The sequence below is a fragment of the Ictidomys tridecemlineatus genome, unplaced genomic scaffold, assembly GCF_052094955.1.
Source record: "Ictidomys tridecemlineatus isolate mIctTri1 unplaced genomic scaffold, mIctTri1.hap1 Scaffold_562, whole genome shotgun sequence".
Taxonomy (NCBI): Eukaryota; Metazoa; Chordata; class Mammalia; order Rodentia; family Sciuridae; genus Ictidomys; species Ictidomys tridecemlineatus.
In genome coordinates, this window is record NW_027523761.1 from 103,736 (window position 1) to 123,483 (window position 19,748).

At 50.7% G+C, this 19,748-nt stretch overlaps 1 protein-coding gene across 1 annotated transcript; it reads left to right on the top strand.

Moving 5' to 3' along the window:
* Positions 1-18,063: 18,063 nt before the first annotated feature.
* On the top strand, positions 18,064-19,118 carry LOC144374037 (olfactory receptor 2G2-like). Its single transcript, XM_078037003.1, has one exon. It carries the CDS (start codon positions 18,064-18,066, stop codon positions 19,015-19,017), a length of 954 nt encoding a protein of 317 aa, XP_077893129.1. The 3' UTR covers positions 19,018-19,118.
* The last annotated feature ends 630 nt before the right edge of the window (positions 19,119-19,748 follow it).

Below are 19,748 nucleotides of genomic sequence, written 5' to 3' on the forward strand. Positions count from 1 at the left end.
TGTGCAATCAATCCTAACATTTTTGATTTACATAAGTGATGCTTGCTAGTGACCTGAAATTTCAGTGTATCAATACATGGTTGTCGATTTGATCTTTAAATCAATAAAAGCTGCCCTATTTTGCCAATCTGGTGTTTTTAAATTGAAATTTTATTGAATTTTTCTAGTTCAATTCTTTCCTACTCTTTTCCCTCTAGTTCATTCCTGTGTCTGCTTTTTGAATGCAGGTGTTTTCAAGCCCCTCCATGACTTTCCTCTGTGGATTAAACATCCACCCTGTGGGAGGCTATGTACTTACTGATCTCAGGTTCATGAGCACTCATTGTGTGCCTACCCTTAAATTCTTCGTCTTATTTTTTACCTTTATTTTAACTTTTTAAATTTAAGTTGTCTTTGTTTGTCTTTCTTCTGTCTTTTCCTTCATAAACCATTTTCTTTAACCTTTTAAGTATCCAGTATTTGAGAAGTAATGTGGACTTGCTATCAGTTCAGAATTTTTAAAAAATTGTAACTATAATAATTAGTTCAGAATTATCATCATCTAGAAATTAAAAATCATATTTTGAAAATTAAAATGATGAGTGCTGTTTAATTTTCTTTCCCCACACTAACCAGGGTGTGATGAAAGACTGTTAGACATTTGGATTATTGTTAATTACTTTATAACATATTGCTTTTTAATTTTTACCTACTTGTGGGGTTCCTTTTGATGGATTCACAAGTGCATGACATAATGTGCTCCATTTCAGTCCCCACACTACCTCCTTTCTTCCCCTCGCTCTGTCGGTCTTCCTTCTGTCAACTTATTTTTAATTGGTGCACTCTATTATCCACAAAAGGGAAACTCACTATCATGTAGTCACACATGCACCAGGCACAACTGGGTCAATTTGGTCTCCTTTCCCATCCCTCCTCCCTCCCCCTTTCCCAGGGTCCCCTTCATCACTGGTCTCCCTTCCATGTTCATGAGACCCCTCCCTTTTGGGAGTGGGTAGTGGGGATTGAACTCAGAGTCACTCAAGACCACCGAGGACATCCCCAGCCCTATTTTGCATTTTATTTAGAGACAGGGTCTCACTGAGTTGCTTAGTGCCTCGCCCATTGCAGAGGCTGGCTTTGAACCAGCGATCCTCTTGCCTCAGCCTCTGGTACCACTGGGATTACAGGTGTGTGTCACCACGCCTGGCAGCATCATGCATTTTTAAGGAACATTCTGGTGGTCAGGAGGACCCGAAGGCATGCCCACCACTCCATCTGCTGCCCACCAGCACCTGCAACTCACCCTGTTCCTGCCTGCTTCAGGATGTTTCCCACCACCTGCCTTCCCCACTACCCTCAACACTTCTCTTGTGCCTCAGTGAAACTACTCCAGGCCTTCTCCCACACCTTTGCCAATCAACACAAAAAGGTGCTGTGCTATTTGTTCTAATCTAAAGACCTGGGGGGGGGGTTGTAGCTCAGTGATAGAGCTCTTGCCTAAACCCGTACTGCAAGAAGTGAGTGAATAAGTAAAAATAAGAAGTCTTCTGGAGACCTGCTGATTGACTTCGTCTCCCACCAGCTCCTGAGTCACTCTGATTGCTCCCTCTGGACCCGTGTCCCCACATCCATCTGGTGGCAGCAGCGCTGCAGAGGCCACAGCTCTTCCCCTGGACCCTCTTTGCCCAGAGCCAGCGCCAGCTTGCCTTCAGCTGGAGCAGATGTGTGGCTGAGGATTCTGGTTTCATTGCTGCCCTGGGGCTCACCTCAATCTTATTTGGGTTTTAAGTCCATTAATACAGAATCGTACACATTCTATATTCTAGAATTGCACACATTCTATACCATTTAATTGTTGATTAAAGTTGCTAACCGAAAACAAATAATAACATTAAAAATGCTGGCCCTCCTTTCCTTTTGGCAAGCTAGGCAAGCACTCTAGGCAAGCACAGGGCCGTTGCCTCTAAAAATACTAACACTTTAAAAACACGAGGGATATATTTATGACAGCTGTATGATCAAAAGACCACAGATTTGAAATTAAAGGTGAAACTAACTCTAAAGGAGCTTCAGATTGTGGGGTGGGGCAGGGAATGCACATGTTCATGGGTTTGGAGGATAAGAAGCAGGTGCTCACCCAAGGCTTGGAAGGAGCCCATTATTGTGTAAATTCATCTGCTGGCAGATAATTACTGTCAGAGATCAGAGTAAGCCAAGTTCAAGGAGACAGCACATAGGAGGAGCACTGGTGATTGGAGGCTGAGCAGCCTCTCCAAGGACAGTGTATGAGTGTGCCCAGGAACTCTAGACCTTCTAAAGGATAGTCCTCTCACCTGGAGGTGAATTGAAGGCACATCCCCTGCATCTTCTTATTTAATTGTTGGCTAAAAGTTACATGTAATACTGCTGGAGATTATTTTTCCCTTACCCATCTCAGTGTATGGTGAAGTTTAATTTGCCTTAGTTCAGTTGAATATCATCTTCCTTTTGGACGTGTGGGGAACCACGTGAACCTCAGAGTTTGATATGGAGATTCTTTTAAGCTGAAGAAAGAAGCCTTTTCAGAATTTTTTGCCTGAAGAAAAGCAGCAAATTTTGGGAAAGGAGGGGCCATCAACTCTGTCCCCAGGGCAGGCTGCTCCTAGGGAGAGATCCAGAGAAAACCCCCCTAAATGCCTCAGGGGGTCAAGGCCAGGAATCAGGGAGACCTCCACACCTACTCCAGCAAGTGTCACCACCCCTTTACTGTTTCCTCTGTTCTTCTGAAGTCCCCAAATCTTTCCTTAACAAAGGGCCTTAAGTGCCTCCCCACCTCCTTGCTGTGAGGCCTCCAACCAGCCCTCTGTACCAGTAAACCCTGGCTCTCCCTTGGTCTCTCTTTTTAAATTAACTTTGTTTTAGCTGATAGATAAAACATAAGCATTGCACATGCTGAGGGGGTTGATGCTTCCTACATGGGTGCCTTGTTTGTCTCCCCAAACACCTGCCGATTCTTTGTGGTAAAAGCTTTTGAAGTCCTTTTTTCCATCTTTTTGAGATGCCCAGTGTTCTACTGACATCTACAGTCACCCTGGACTCCTAGCTTCTCCAGCTGCAGCTTAACCACCTTCCCCCTGTCCCCGTCCAGCGCACCCTCTCTCCCTAGCCTCTGCATCCTCAACTCTTGCACAGTCAGTGTTCCCAGACAGCACAGGTGAGTGACGGCCAGCTGTAGAAATGCTCTTGGTAGATCTCTCTATCCTCAAACCTGTCTCTACGTCCATGAACTACACTTTGACAGCGACAAGCCTTGGAGGAGAGCTGTCTCTGGGAGGCAGCGGGCCTACCTAGGGAGCAACTCTGCAGGTAGTCAGGGTTTAGGTCTCCAGCTGGGCTGCCCCTCTCCAGCCAGCTGCTCTACTTCAGCCCACCCCCGACCCCAGCACATTATTTTATTGAGCGTAAACCAAGTGTCTGGACCTACATCAGCCCTCAGGTAAGACATTTTCCATAATGAGAGGGTTATTGGAACAATCAGGAGGGGACCTGAGAGGACTAACCAGTGCTGAGGTTCAGAGCGCAGGGCTCCTTCCCTGCACAGCCATGCCAGGTCCCATCTGGAGTCCAATCTGCATGCTGAAAAATACCAGTAGTGTCTGGCTAAATAATAAGACCAGAGTGTCACGCCTGCCTTGCAAGCTCTCTTTCCCTGGGGTCCTGGCTGATGGAGCCCCTGAGCTGGGTTCTAACTGCTCCCTTGGGATCCCAGGCGCCAGTGACCTTCCACTCAGGCACCCTCTTTATTTCTCTTGGTGACTTCCCCACTCTCTCCTTATTTTAGAGGAAAAGAAGGTCTCTACTTTGTAGAGGGTCACACAGTGGGTGTCCCCTGTGCCTGCTTGCCTGCCCCAGGTGAGGCCTTGGCCCTAGGACCAGTGTCACCCAGTTTCTCTCAATGGCAGCCAGTCCTTAAGCCTCCTGCAAAACGTTCCTCCGAGGGGGAAGGCAACCGCTGTTCATGTCTCATTTATAATAAATACATACTTTTCAATTAAGTGGTCTGTCATTCAAGAAAAATGAGTGCTGACTGACTGACTGTGGGCAGTTCACAGCTGTCACTCTGTCCCTTGTGGTGGAGAGTGCAGAGCATGCTGGACACAGGGGTGAACAGAGGCCCGGTGGGGGTTATTTCTCTGGTCCCCCCAAGAAATGGTGGTCCTTGACTTAGACTGTGACAGTGGGTGGGTAAATCATAGACCTTGGAATGCTAAAGACCTTCATGTGATGGCTGAAGCGCGGGGACAGTGACTGTAGCTCCTGGTCTCGCTCCAAGTTCCCCTTAGCATGTGGTCACCACCCCAGGTGGGTCAGAATGCGTCAATTGGAGCATTGTGAAGACTGCTCCTGTCAGCCTGCTGCAGAGGCAGGGTGGAACCTGCTCTCCCGCTCCTGCCAGGTGACAACTCCCAAGCAGATTGGGGTGAAGAAGCTGGGGACAGCTGGCTCCCTGGGACGTCCACAGAGGTGCTTGCTTTGTCTGCACAGCATGGAGAGGCAACATGCAGCAACAAGCTGGACTCTGTGTGGTCTTCCCTGGCCTCCCTCACAGCCACATGTCCCTCTGTGACCAAGCTCTGGAGCCCTCAAGTCCATCCATGCTCAGGGGTGCCCCTGCCTGAATGCTCAATTCTCTGGCTGAAGCCCATCCTGCAGGAAAACTAACCTAGGGGTTCCTCTGTCCCTGCTCATGGGGCATAGCAGGAAAACAGGTTCTTGTGTTTGATGAAATAAACTTTAAAGTCAGACACCAAAAGTCATGCGAGAGAGCTTTATTAGAAGTGAAAGTGAAGTACAAGCAAATTGAGGCTGAGGCTGGAGAAAGCCTGGGGTGGGGGGAAGAGAGAGAGAGAGAGAGAGAGAGAGAGAGAGAGAGAGAGAGAGAGAGAGAGAGAGAGAGAGAGAGAGAGAGAGAGAATCTCCAGGCAGAGGACATCAAGGGAGATGATCCTGTCCCCAATTTTACTACTGTTATGTTCACTAGGAGAGCTGGGGACCCCCTTCTGCACTCTTTGCCAAGTAGGTGTTTAACTCCTTCACATCGGGCGGTGGTTTTTGAGCTTACTTGGTACCTCTCTGGAACTTGGTGGCCATCCTATTTAGAGGAGGGGGGGCTTCACCTACAAGTCAATCCCATGATAAAGTGGGCACTAGGGTCAGCAGCTGGTCAGAGTTACCTTAGTGTGCCTGCATCACTCAAGGAATCTTCAATCCCAGATAGCTGGAGACGCTTGTAGCCATAATTCCTAGCTTCCCATCAACCTCAGTGGCCCTGTTAAGAGTTAGTCCCATTAATCCTTTTCTCTTGATGTGATTTCCAATTAGCTCCCCTGTTTCTACCTTCTGCTAACCACCACCCTTTGCTTTCTCATCTATTTTGGAAGTAGTTTAAAGAAGACCCTAAAGTGATTTAAAGGACACTTGTGACCTTGCTTGCATTTCCTGGCTCATGGATAGCTACTACTTAACAGGCTCGGTCTGGACGGGGTGAGGAGGAAACTTTTATTGGGTTGAGTTCGTTGAGCCTTGTGCTGACCTGGCTGCCTCCGTAATAACAGAGAAATTTGCTCTGCAAGAGGAGCATGAAATGAGTTGCCTGTTGGAACACCTGCAGGTTATATGTTCTTGGCCACATTCACTGATTTTAAATTTTCTTATCTTTCCCATTTTTATGAATTTCTTCTCCTCTTAGGGTAGTTATTCCACTAGTCTATAGACCCTTGGATTGAACCTTTCATTTGTCCTTTTTGCCTATGTAGTAGCTTTTTAGAATAGCTCTTTCCATACCGAGGGTGTGCTTGGTCTATTTTATGCACGCATGGTTGCTGACTGTCTATTTGAGAATATGAGTCTTTACTTTAAGGCCATTTCCTGTTGGCCTGGGCTTGTCCCTGTTTCTTTTTGCTGCATTCACTTGACTCCAGTGCATTTCTGTGGACCTCCCTTGGCTCTCTCCTTCATTCTCACCTTCTTTTCACAGGGTCTCCTCCCATATCTGCCGTTTCCTGGGCACCCAGGAACTGGTGTGAGCCTCCTTGTTCTGGTCAGGAGAAGTACTACCTGTTTCTAATGCACACGATTTGGAGAGACATTGGGTCTGGAGATGTGCTAGAAATTAAAATAAAAGGTATGGTCAGAGGGATTTGCTTCAGATGGACAGCTGGGCAAGACTCTTAGGAACGAGGTGTGAACACAGGAGGGTGAGAAGACTGTCTGGCACAGGAAGAGCAGGAGGTTTGTCCTGGTACCAGGGGAATTGAAATGTGAGGGATGTAGAGAAGCAGAAGTGAATGCCCCAAACCCCGGTTCAGCAGAGCCCAGGCCGCAGGAGGGACGAATCGTGGAGCACGGCCAGTCCCCCGCGGCAGGCGACCTGAAGGGGCTGGGTCTGCTGGGGAAGCTGTGAGGCTGGCTATGAGGCTGGCCGGGCTCAGTGAGGCCCTGGGTTGGGGCGCTGCTGCTGGAGCTCTTGGGGCTGGAGAGGGCTGCCCAGGAGGACACCAGGAGCTCAGGGACCACTGAAACGGCTCTCTGGCTGTCCTGTGCTTAGGGAGCATTTCCTAGTGGGGCAGGGCACCCAGGGGCAGGGGCCACTGAGCTCTCTGGAGCGTGGAGCCTCCATGCCTCAGTTAGGGTGCCAGCTCCCTAGTGAGGCAGGGCTGCTCCGGGACCAGGAGAGGAGCAACCCCCTACTTGCCACAGATGTGCCTTGGGCACAGGGGCCATCAGGGCTGCATTTTTCATGGACAGAATGACTTCAAGATTGAAAAGCCACTGCAGAGTCTGGAAGGAGACATCTGGGCTGTGTTTCCTGGGTGCCTTCCTGCTCAGGGCTGGTGGAGGTGAGGGAACCGGATGGAACCTGCCTTGTTACGTCCCAGCTTTCTGACCACAGGACTCCTTTATGGTAAGCAGCAGCTTCCCTTGTGAGCCATACATTCAATGATAATAGGTAAGTTGTGAGGTCAGGGTGGTGGCTACTGGGGGCAATAGGGGCAGGGAGGGTGGATGGGGCAGGCTGGTCAACACCCACTAGGTTGCAGGGAGATGGGGGTGAGTTCTGGTGAGCTGCTGCCACAGGTGCCCAGAGAGCAAAGACACAGCGGACATTTAGGAACCCAGGAGGAATGGTTTGGAATGCTCTCCATAAATAAGTGACAGATGTTTGAGGAGGTAGTTACATTTAATCGGACTTAAACACACAGAGTGTCCATGTGTCAAAACACCAGCTTCCCCGTCAGCACATACGACTTTCATGTCTTTGCATATTAGGTACGTGTCAGCAGGTTTCAGGGTGAGTTAGGAGGTGTTTCCATGGCAACACGTAGGTGTATAGCCAGAGAGCTCAAGGATTGCATCTGCTCAGCTCCACACCCAGGGTCCATCCCTCAAGGGAGAGGAGCGCTTCCTGCCTGGGTCCTGAGCCCACCCTGCCCTCCGTGCTGCACTTCTGGAAAACAGCCTGGATCAAGCCTTCTCAATGGCCACAGGAGGCCACATCCCTGGACCCCAGAGCTGCAGAGAGGGTTTGCTGCTCTTCCCATGGTGGCACTTTATCCCTCTCGCCATTTCTCAGTGCCACTGCAGTCCTCAATTATTGAGCCTGTGGCTGACCTTTCTGTGCCTTCCCACTCAACCTCCCTCCCCTTCTTGCTCCAAGGCAGAGGGTCCAGAAGCTTCCCCCTGAAGCAGGACTTGCTGCGGTGTCCGGTGATGCTGAGCACCCTCTGCACCATGGCAAAGCACCTGTTCAGATGTTAGATATCGGGGCACCCCAGGAACAATGCAGCCTCGGGAGCGCAGAGCTACAGCTCAAAGAGGGACAGATGGCTTAGGGGAAGCAGAGCAGCAAGGAGGACATGAGAGGACAAGGGTGATTAAGAGGGCGAGAGGTGGCATCCCCCAGCCACCATGTGCCCACTTATTTCCTTCACCAGGAGGTGTGTGTGGCATGGAGCACTTTGGAATGCCAGCCCTGGGCCCCAACTCCACTCTGCCTCAGAGCCTCCCTGGGCGGACAGCCTCCACCCTGGGGCCTCCTCCTCTGTGACCACAGGAAAGCGAGTCCTGCTCGTCTCCCTGTGGAGACAGACAGGTGTGTAAGTCGTGTCCTCTAGGGCAGGCTGGCGCCCAGGGAGTCCTCCACGAGTGTCCCCTCAGGTCCCTGGCAGATCCTGGCTCTGCTGGCATGGTGTTCATATGCTCTGACATCAATAGCAAACCTTTCACTCCTCTTGACAGCATACCTTGGATGCACAGAAAACAGAAAGCTGTCTTCATTTACCTCCCTTTTTGTTTTTGGTATTGGGGATTGCACCCAGGGATGCTTTGCCAGTATGTCACATTCCTAGCCCTTTTTTAATTTTTAATTTGAGATAGACTCTAACTTGCCCAGGGCCTTGTTAAGTTGCTAAGGCTGGTTCGAACTTGTGATCCTCCTTCCTCACCTCCCCAGTGGCTGGGATAATAGGCATGTGCCACAGTGCCGGGCTTATCTATAGATACTGACTTCCAAGGACATGATATCTTCTCACAAGCTAGGTGAGTGGGCCTGTGACACCTTGAGGGCAGGTTCTTTATACCTCACTATTCACCTTGTGGGTCCCTGGGCTAGGGTTAGTGCTGCTGCTCTCTCCCCATCCATGCAGCACGAGCAGGAACTGACAAGGGTTTCTTGTTGTTGTTGTTGTTGTTTTTTAATTTTACTTTACTCTGACAAGATTCTTGACAGCAAGACACACAGCATTCTTATTTCATATTCCTGGCTGGGCTGGGGTCTTTTGGTAGAGTGCTTGCCTGGCACACATGGAGCTCTGGCTCAATACCCCACACCACTCATAATGAATAGAGAGTCAGTGGCCAACTCATTAAGACACCCCTTATGTCCAGCTTGAGGGCTGGCCACGGCGTGCGTCAACAGAGGTTGATGGATGAATTAACTGAAATAATGTCTAGTGAGAGACAAATGCCAGTGTTCCATCCAATCTGTCTGTCTGTCTTCATCACCACTTCAGAGTGTGCAGTTAAACATAGGGAAACCTGTCTTCCAGGTGTTTGTGGTTGGAGCAGCACATGGGACTAAACAGCTCTCTATTCACGTCTGTGTGGTGTGAGCATGAGGTGAGTGTGAGATGCCCTTTCTGTTTTTGTTGGAGTGTGTGTAGACATACACTTAGTTGTCTTTATGCTTCTGTCTTAAGCACCTGACCTCAGGCCCTGTGGCGTGGTCACTGTCATGTCCTGCAGTAGCACTGTGTTCAACGTGGTTGGTAAGCAGTCCAAGAAGTGCCTTTGTGCATAAGCCTTTAAGCCTGCCCTGCTTACGGTAGGTGGGGCATGCATTCCTTCTGTGAAACAGCAGGGCTTCCACGTGGCGCACTCAGGTAGCTCTAGGGGTGCACGTTTTGCATGTCTGTCCAGCTGCTCGCTGCATGTGTTACAGCGTGGTCACCACATCTGCCCAGTGAAACAGCACGGTGCTCCACAAGCACTTTGACTTAGCAAATGCTTTTGGAGAATGTGATAGACGTTAATAGCATAAAGATAAATAAGTCATTAGATTTGTGACACTGATATTAGCAATGCATAAATATAAAATATCGTAGAACTAGTTGGAAATGTGACATCTCTCTAAAGATTTCCTATCTTTTGGGTCAAGTCTTAGAGGACTTATGGAGATACCTAGGTGGGTTCAGTGAGGGGACACCATGCAGCCATGGTGGAAGGGGCAATGGAGCCATACTCAATGTTTGTGGAGCAGGAAGTGGCTCTGAGTGTCTGCGGCTTCCTGCTGCAGCTTGCAGGTGAGGCTCCGGGGGACAGTAAGGTGCCCGTGAACCTACGAAGACCATGTGAGCTGGCAGTAGTGCCCATAGGCACAGCAATCACTGTTCACTGGCACACATTTGTCCCTCCACAGGGCTGGTATCATGCACCTCGTCCCCATGTGACAGCTCTGCTCCTCTCCAGGTCCCAGCTGAGCCAGCCAGGGCACCTCATGAAGTGACATATTCAGGAACACAACTAAAATGCAGAAAGCGGGTCATACCTGGAGCCTGCTCTCTTACCAGATTGTCCACCATGCTCTGGAGATGTCCTTGTAGGCAGTAAGGGATGAGGAGGTGACTTCAGTGGCATCCCGGTGGCAGGACACCAGGTGCAGGCCCATTCTAATAAATAGCATGAAAGAGAAACTTTGAAAACCTGAGCTGAGATAGCAAACCTGCTCATTCAGGGAAAGACATGGTCAGCCAGTCTTTCATCCTGAGCAGGATGGTGTGTGTGAGCAACTTCAGGGCAGACACAGGTCTTGGGGAGTCATCCCTCAGCTGCATCTGGAGAAGAATAAGATCAGGTTGTCCATGAGTCTGCAGATGTCCGGGCCTCGGCGCCTGTGAAGGGCAGTGGCCACAGTCAGTAGGCTTCCCCTGGGTGCTGTGGAACTGCCCATCATCCAGGTTCCCTGTGCTTCACGTGTTCACAGGGCTGTGTGAGAGCTCCTTCTGTGTAACAGTCTTAGCCACGTGCTAGAGAGAGAGAGACCTGTGATGGGTCTCTCTCAGATACTGAAGAATGTGGGTCAATTGCTCAGAACAGAAAGTACAAACTCTAAAGCTCAGTGACTGTTTTTGACTGACCATGGACTGCTGGACCTTCAGGTGGCTGAGGGTCCCTGAGTTCTCTCAGGCGCATCCTCCACCCCATGAGTCCTATGAGCTCTGAGGCCCCCTAGTGGGTCCCTGTGTGAGTCCCATTAAGCTCCGAGCCTGCCCGTATGGGTCCCCACACGAGTCCTGGGAGCTCCGAGCCCCTCTCCACTACTGTCCTTTCCTCTACTGGACATTAAACTTTTGAATTCCTCTTGTCCCTGTTTTGAGACGCCCACTGTGCTGTGACTTAGTCACTGTTTCCCAAGTAATCTCAGTACAGGTGCCTCCTGGATGTCCATATCAGTGCAGACCTTTCCACCTGTATCCTCCTGCTCAACCACACTGCATTCGACTGCTTGGCCCCGGGCATCAAAGGTGATCTGGCATTCAGCACCTGTTGACTAACTGTAAGCCCCGTGGGGGTGCTTTGCCCACTTTTCTCAGTATTAGAGAGTGAAGAGCTGTCCCCAAGCCTCGGTCCTTCCTTCCTCTCACACAGTCCTGGGGCCTCTGCCCTCAGGATGCCATGGGCTCCCTGCTGGACAAGACGTTGAGTTAGTGACTTGGTCACCTCTTACACTCTCTGTTCCTTCCACATTACATTGTGTGTGCATGTCTTCATACATCTTGGAACTGCCATTTCTTTTAAGAAATTGATTCATTTATTCAACAGTTATTGAGGCTCTGAGGGCATAAATTTTAAAAAAGAAACAACCTATGGCTTCACAGAGTTTTTACGCTAATGGTACAACTCAATTTGTGGTATATTTTTCACTATGTGACAGTATCTGTTATCAAAACAATAGTGAAAGGAAAGTGACCACAACACTCGGAGCAACCAAAAGATCTTTATTGCAGCAGTGCAACAAAGAGAAAAGAAAGAAAGAGAGAGAAAAGAGAAGAGATGAACAGGGAGAGAGCAAGAGCAAGAGACAGAGAGCGCGTGCAAGAAAGATAAAGAGAGCAAGAGAGAGAGAGAGAGAGAGAGAGAGAGAGAGAGAGAGAGCGAGCAAGCAGGAGAGAAAGAGCAAGAGAAAGAGAGCAAGAGAGGGGGGGGCCTGGCAGGAGGGAGTTTTTATAGCCCAAATCTAATGGGGCCTCTGGGTCTGCAAGCTGCCTTGTTGGCCCAAGGGGGGTTGAGTGCTCAGCCTTGAGCGGGACTTGACACAAACAGGTGATAAAGGACCAGATAGAGGGGGGTTTGAGTGCGTGGGCTATCTTGCAGCCAACATCTGTTCAGCCTGCTCTGCACCCAACAAATAGAAAAAAAATATTGGGGAAAATCCTCATCTTTTGCAAATTATTTGTGAAATTAAATCCATGTCAACCAGACTCCCAGATAAATAGCTACATTTTTCTTTCACTTGGATTTTTGTTATTAAATTGGCGTGGCTACAAAGAAACGTTATCTGTGCAGTAACTCTTCACCCTGAAGGAGAAGGAAAGAGTGTTCATTATTTTCTAATTTACACACTAAACAATTATACATTAACAAGTGTATAAAAATGAAGGAATCTGTGGCTGAGTTTTCAAGGGCCTGACATCTGTGATGGCCTTGAAATCGTCCCCATGCACCCTCGTAGCAGAGGCACACTTCCTGTCCAGCTAGTGCATGGGCCAGGAGGGGTCTACCTGGGTAGCAGGACAGGTAGGGCACCTTCTGCAGTGCTGACCAGGGCACCTGAACCTCCCTCCTTCAAGCAAAGTGGGATCCGTGCTCTGGACTGGTGGCCACAGTGAGACAGTGAGGACCGTGGGCTTACTAGGCAGGATGGAGATCTTGGACCTCTCTGACGAGGGGGTCAGGTCCGTGGTTATTCAAGGGAAAGTAGGTGATCCTGTTCTGAATATAATAAAACAAAAATTCATAGCTATTTAAAAGCTTTAAGTTAAATTCACATTTTCCCTGACACCATAATAATCCTAGGTGCTAAGGGGCAGCACGGGGTATTCCAGGAAGCATTTGCTTCTCTGAGCCAGCTGAAGTGTCATTAGAGAGGATGGAGGACTAGGGACAGGGGTGTGGAATCCTTAGCACAACCCTGTGCAGGGGCAGTTGGCCCTGGAGGGTGCGCAGTGCCACAGCCCCCCGTATTGCTGTGCCCGACCTCAGTCATAGCCGCCTGCAGCCATGGGCCGTTTCCTGGGGGCTTTGCACGCGTGGCCATCTCCCCGAGGACCCCATCGTGGTGTTCCACAGCTGCGTGCGAGCCTTGGGAGATGCCTAGTTTGCTGGTGTCTCACACAGTCCCCTAAGTGATGGCAGAGACCGTGACTGAGGGTATTTTTCCAGGACTGTGACCTGGAGTCTCTGGTTTGGACTGTGTTGGTATGCCTTGCGCACACTTGGCAGTGTCGTACCACGGAGTTTGTCTCCAGCCCTCTCTTCTCTTTTCTCCCTTCCTTCCTTCCTTCCTTCCTTCCTTCCTTCCTTCCTTCCTTCCTTCCTTCCTTCCTTCCTTCCTTCCTTCCTTTCTTTTCTTTTCTTTCAACAGGGTCTGCTGAGGCTGGCCTTGAACTTGCGATCAGCCCCCTTAGGCTGGGATTGCAGGGGCACTGCCATGCCCAGCTTTGTTTGAGTTTCTGTAGAAGAAAGACAGTGATTGTCTAAGCCTTCCAGGGACCTATGCTGGGTTAACAGGTGCTCCTTCTCTCTCCCAAGTGAGCTGTGCCTCCCTGAGGCTGCCACTCTGCTGCTCACTTTCTCCTGATGTCCCCCCCACCCCACTCTTCATCTTTCTTGGAAGAAGCCTCTTCCTGCAGCTCAGCAGGGGCCCCTCTCTGAGCTACTGCAGAGAGTCAGCCTGAGAAGCAGCTTCTAGCCAGAGCAACACCTCTTACTCCTAACTAGGGGCCATGCTCCACCTGGGGGTCCGACTCCTGGACTCCTGGGAGAAGGCCTCAGTCCCCACGTGGTCTCCAGGGGCCATCACTGGAGCCTGGCTCCCTGGAGGGCACGCTTGCTGCTGCCTTCTGGGAACACCTGGTCTGCTTTCCACTCTGTCCTCTCCAGCAGTTCCCATGACCCGGCACCACCTGGGAAGGTCTGTTTATACCCACTCCTTGCAGGTAGCTGGAGACACTGCCAGAGCAGTTGCTCCTGAGCCAGAGGTTGGCAGCCAGGGCCAGCCACAGTGGCCAGGTGTGATTTAGCAGATGCAAGCAGTGAACTGTTTCCCAACGCTCCTCCTCAGGAATGATGGTGTCACCCCCCTCCTCCCCGTGCTGATCACCTTCAAGGCAATTAAAAGGCTTGCTTTGCCGCCTCCTGTCATTTCCCCATCCCATGCCCCCTCACGCTGCAGCCCAGAATTGCCCTCTGAGGGAAAAGGCATTGAGTTCCATTGAAGAGCTTTCTGATTAAAGGCAAAACTAGTTAGTTAGCCTTTGGCCTAGAGTTCTCTCTCTCTTTGGCTTGGAAGAGACCGTTGTGTTCAGGATTTCTTTTCTTTGAAGAAGCCTTCATATTTATGTTCTTTTGTTGGATTCTGGAAGTGAAAAGAGTCAAGCAGAGAAGAGTGATGGGTGAATGGCTCAGGGCAGGGTTGGCATCTCAAGAGAATCTGCGAGCTCCGTGTAGCCTGCACCCGGCACCCGCCCTGCAGCTGCAGTGATGTGCAGGGTGCTCGGCAGGAACAAGACCAACCTCGTGAACCAGGTAGGGTATGGGAGCTCATGTCTGGTGTTGACTCACACGGCCTCTCTGGTGGCGACAGCTGAGAGGGACGATGGGCATGTCACTGCAGCCTGAGTGTCAGGAAGGGCCCGTCTGAGCAGCTGGAGGGGCCAGAAGCAGGGGTGGTGTGAGGAGCTGGCTCATCCAGCCTTTCAAGTGAGGGCTGTCTGTGTTGTGTTCCAGTCAGGCAGGACAGCGATGCTGGCAAGGTTTCAGGACAGACCCCACCCCCACCTTGTCATCACCATGTCATTTCTGAGGGTGGGAAATAATCAGCCATGGGATTCAGAGAACTGCATCTTCCAGAAGAGTTCTGGAGGACCCCCTCCGTGGGCTGCCCAGACTCTGTGAACTCCTCCACGGCAAAAAGGTCCTTCCAGCTACCAGTTTAGAAGGTCTGTGCCCATGGTATCTGGCCCAGGCTGCGTGTGTGAGGTCCAGGGAGAGCAGGTCGAGCAGAAGGAGAGGCAGAAGTTCAGGGAGGTGGCCTCCATGGAGGCTGGCAGGGAACCTGTTGGACCTTGGAAGAGACTGCCTGCATTGGAGGAGGGGGAGTTGCCTGCAGGATTCACCGGGCTCAGCAAGGTGAGGCAGTCCTTTCCAAGACCTCTCTGTATGTTAGGGACACCGAGCTTTGACTCTCAAAATGTTTCTTTTGAATTTTAAAATTTCATTTCATTAAAACTTTCTACTTTAAGCTCTTTGTATATCCTAGAGATTCATCCTTTGTCAGAAGAGCAGCTAGCCAAGACTTTCCCCTGGGTGCTCTCTCTTCACTCATAATGGTCTGATGGGAAGAGGCTTTGTAACCCAAGGCTATCCCAAGTTCCTGAGCTTGGGGGTCCTACTGACAAAGCCGTTGCCTCCAAGCTGAGAGTTGACCCTACATTTTCTCCTAGGAGTTTCTAGCTTCTGGTCTGATTCCCAGGTCTTTGATCCATTTTCAGGATCAAAGTGCAGGATGGGAAGTGAGGTCGAGTCCCATCCTTCTACACCTGGGTAACCAGATCCCCAGCACCAGTGGGCACAGGAGCTGTCTTTTCTCCAGGGCATGTTTGGGCACTTTGTCAAGGATAGGTTGACGGTATCTGTTAGCGCAGAAAAAGACCTGGATGAACAAAAACTTCACACATCAGCCAAAAGCCTTTATTCAGAAACGGTTCTAATGGACCCACTTTATTTATGGTTCTTTATTCATGGTCCTGATGGACCCACTCTCCTGGTGGAAAATGAGCCACTGAATAAAGAAGGGGGACTGGGCTTACATAGGTGACTTAATTAGTGCCAGAGCGTGTCTCATGGAGGATCTGGGGTCAGTGGTCAGTGGCCCCGATGGAGGGTCTGGCATCAAAGGCCAGTATTATCTCTTTCCCCTGGGGCCTCACTATACTGTCACTGAGACTTATGTGGGGAAGGGTCGAAAGTTGGGCTTCTTTCTAGGGACTGTGGTCTAGGCCTGGAAGGCTCTGTCCTCCCCAGGGCTCATCTTGTCCCTGGGAGATGTACTGGAGAGGATGGATGCCCCCAGCGAGTGGCTTCCTTTCCCTGCCTTTCCCCAGGCCTTACTATGTTGGGTTTGTCACTTTCCACATCTCATGGGGTCTAAGTGGCTGGGCTCTGGGTCTTCTGGCCTACGGGTCTGTTTTTATACCAGGGCCATGAAGTTTACTGTAAGGAATGTAATGATGACGTGTTGCAGCCCAGGTTTCTTAGCTTTGCAACCAAAGCACAGAGTGTTACCAGTACGCTGCTGATCTTGTATGCCAGCCTCCGTCTGAGGCAGGAGCCTAAAACTGTTCCTGAAACATCCTCAAAATTACTACTGCAATTGCTAATTCTGTGTTATCATTTCTAATGTGCTATTGGATACCCTCCCCATATTTTATTAGGGATTGCACAAACCATAATTTATGTTGGCTTTTGTAAATTTTTAATTTTAGATGTTTTTATCCAAGAATTCTTTTCTGATAATTTTCCAATATTTTTTTTCTTAATTATCTTACTTTGTTTAGCAGGAGTCCCAAACTGTGAATACTCTGGCTGTTGGATAGGTTTCTTTTGAATTATATATTTTAATACTCTCTTCAAATTTGGGCATGAAACGCTTTTTTAGTGATCTGGTTTTATGAACACAAGCTAGAGAAAACACGGTCCACACTCTGGTGCTTCCCATGAGTGGACTTTTATTAGGGCCCAACACCCCTTTCACCACAGCCGATGCAGTGCGTGCACTTCCTCGGGCGGGAGGTGGGGGGAGCAGGAACAGACAATAAGGAGGCTGTGGGCATTTCCATGTTGTGATGGTCAGATTGTGGGGCAGCAGCCAGAAGGGGATCGTGTTGCCTGATGCCCGGGGTTTCCATGTTGCCCAGCTGTCATGCTGTGGAGCCCTGCTGACGTGCACAGGGTTAGCGCAGCTCAGGTGGGTGGCACAGTCACAGAGTCTCTGAGGTATGACTGGAGTAGCAGGGCCTCTTCTACCAGGGGCGGGGCCTTTGTGCCCTCCTCCCTTGAGAGTCACGTGACCCGCACACCAGTTGACCACACCGCAGTGAACTCACTTGGGAAGGCTAGAGACGCACACTGCGGGGTAGGGGTGACTTTTCAGCCATCCCTCTGCTGGGCACTCTTGTTGTGTGTGGCTCCCCCTGGCTCTGTGAATCTCACAAACAATTCTGAAGAGCCACATGCCCCTTGTTGAAGGCAACAAGATAAAATTTAAAAAAGTATTAAAAACCAAAACTCTCCTTTGCCAAAGATTTCATAAGAACAAAGGTTCAGGCGTACCTACCAGTAAAGAATTCTTTTCTCTGTTTCTGATTTTGCCGCACTGGGGACAGAAGCCTCGTGCATGCTGGGCAGTGCTCCACCACTGAGCTCCGACTTCTCTGCTAAGAGGAGTCCTTCTGGTAGCTGCGGCCTGCAGGAAGGACTGGCCGTGGTCAGCAGCGTCCTCCTCCTAGCTGCTTCTGGTGATAGGAATGTCGTTCTGCACCTGTGCCCTGAGCCAGTGCCTACAGTACGAAGGTCCCCAAAGAAGGGAGTTAAAATCACAGAGATGACATGTCCCCAGGAAAACTAGTGTGGGGGCCAGAGGCACCTGGTCTCAAAAGGGAGGCCACAAAATGTGAGAACACACGACCAAGAAGCAAGGACTGAGGGAAGCAGGAGGCGGGGAGTGGCGTGAGGTCAGGAGAGAGCTTCCTGATGGCCTCCACCACCCCAGACGGTGTCTTTGCCAGGTCACCCAAGTCTCAGGAGCTGGCTTTTACTTAGTGAAATCAAACCCAGCATCTCTCACCCACGTAAACCTGTATAACTAGTGTCCAGACTTGGGCATGACGAAAAACAGACTTAATTCCCCTTATTTGAAAAGTGCTAAAGTAAGACCTGAGGTTCTGTCTTTAGTTGGAATATCTCAGTCTCTACCTTTCTGTAACCAGGAAGACAGTGATGAACAGGAGTAGGCTTAGATAAATTGGAAAGGTGATCTAGTTTATTCCAGACTTGTAAAACCTTTGAGTTGCCCTCTGCTCTGCTTTGGATGGCAAGACCTGGACAGTCCACCCCACACCATCAGAGGCAGACACCAGGACACAGAGCCCAGCTGCCTGCTGCCTGCTTCGAGGGAGCCGCCCATGAGTGCCCTCCTCAGAGGTGGCAGGCCACGGGGACCTGGTGGGGCCTGCCGTCTTTCCCAGCTGTGCCTCGGCACCTGTGGGGATGTGGATGCAGAGGGGTGTCAACGAGAGTGGCCCAGCAGGCTTCATCCTGGTGGGATTCTCAGACCACCCTCAGCTGCGGAGGGTTCTATTTGTGACCATCTTGGCCTTGTACCTGCTTACTACCTTGGGGAACTCCGCCATCATCCTGGTGTCCCGCTTGGAGCCCCGACTGCACACACCCATGTACTTCTTCCTCTCCCACCTGTCCCTCCTGGACCTCAGCTTCAGCAGCAGTGTCGTGCCCCAGCTCCTGGTCAACTTGTGGGATCCCTTCAAAACCATCTCCTATGGCGGATGCGTGGCTCAGCTCTGCGTCTCCCTCGCGCTGGGGTCCACCGAGTGTGTCCTCCTGGCTGTCATGTCCTATGATCGCTACGTTGCCGTGTGCCGTCCCCTCCATTACACTGTCTTGATGCACCCCCGCCTCTGTCACTCCCTGGCGGCTGCCGCGTGGCTCAGCGGACTGGCCACCACCCTGGTACAGTCCACCCTCACCCTGCGCCTGCCCTTCTGTGGGCATCGCCGAGTGGACCACTTCATCTGTGAGGTCCCCGTGCTCATCAAGCTGGCCTGTGTGGACACCACCTTCAACGAGGCTGAGCTCTTTGTGGCCAGCGTCCTGTTCCTGGTGCTGCCCCTGTCGCTCATCCTGGTGTCCTACGGCCACATCGCCCAAGCCGTGCTGAGGATCAGGTCGGCTGCTGGCAGGCGGAAGGCCTTCGGGACCTGCTCCTCCCACCTCCTGGTGGTCACCATCTTCTATGGGACCATCATCTTCATGTACCTGCAGCCGGCCCGGAGCCGATCCAAGGACCAGGGCAAGTTTGTCTCCCTGTTCTACACAGTGGTGACTCCCGTGCTCAACCCTCTGATTTATACTCTGAGGAATGAGGAGGTTAAAGGGGCACTGAAGAGGGTCCTAGAGAAGGTCCTGGGAGTAAGCTGTACATGATTGTCAAAAAGGTGTACATGCAACACGGTGAAGGGCATCTTTTTGTAAACACTTTTACCATCTGAAAACAGAACATTTTTGTGTCATTTTCTCTCTAAATTCCCTGGAATTCATGCATATTCCCAACTTGGCCGCCACTCAATAGTAGTGCGGCGTGAACTCTCGGTGCCCTAGGCTCTGGGGACTTTCTGTGAAGTGCATTATTTGTGAAGCACTTATGAGACTCACTGTAAATTCGTTCTTTGCCAGACTCAGGTGAGCAGGGGCATGTTGGGGATGTCCAGAGCAGCCAGCCCCTTGGTGAAGACACAGCTTCTCTTTGTGCCTTCCCACAGTTGCAGAGGGATGCAGGGCCCATGTGCTTACCAGGATGCTGCTGAGACGGCTGCAGGGTAAAAGGGGTATATGTGGATGTGTGAAGGTGTTGATGAGCTGTCCTGTGACCAGTCCTTCACTGCCCCAGCAGCTCACCTGCTGAAGGCAGGGAAGAGATGGGAGAGGGTTGACACCGCACAGGGACCAGGACTTCCTTCCACGGGACAGATAGCGAGCAGCAGGGCAGGCTCTGGCTGTGCTCAGATCTGATGAGCGTCAAGTTTCTAGCTGTCAAGTGAGACTGGCGTCTGCTTCCTAAGAAATATGCAGTTGTGTGCTCTTCTCTGGTATCCACAGAGGTATGAACAGGGCACCCATTGCTGCTGGATGGCTACATTTCCATCACAAAACACAGC

What these genes read in the sequence shown, in the direction of transcription:
- LOC144374037 (XM_078037003.1), top strand. Translation starts at nt 18,064, where the DNA reads ATGTGGATGCAGAGGGGTGTCAACGAGAGTGGCCCAGCAGGCTTCATC.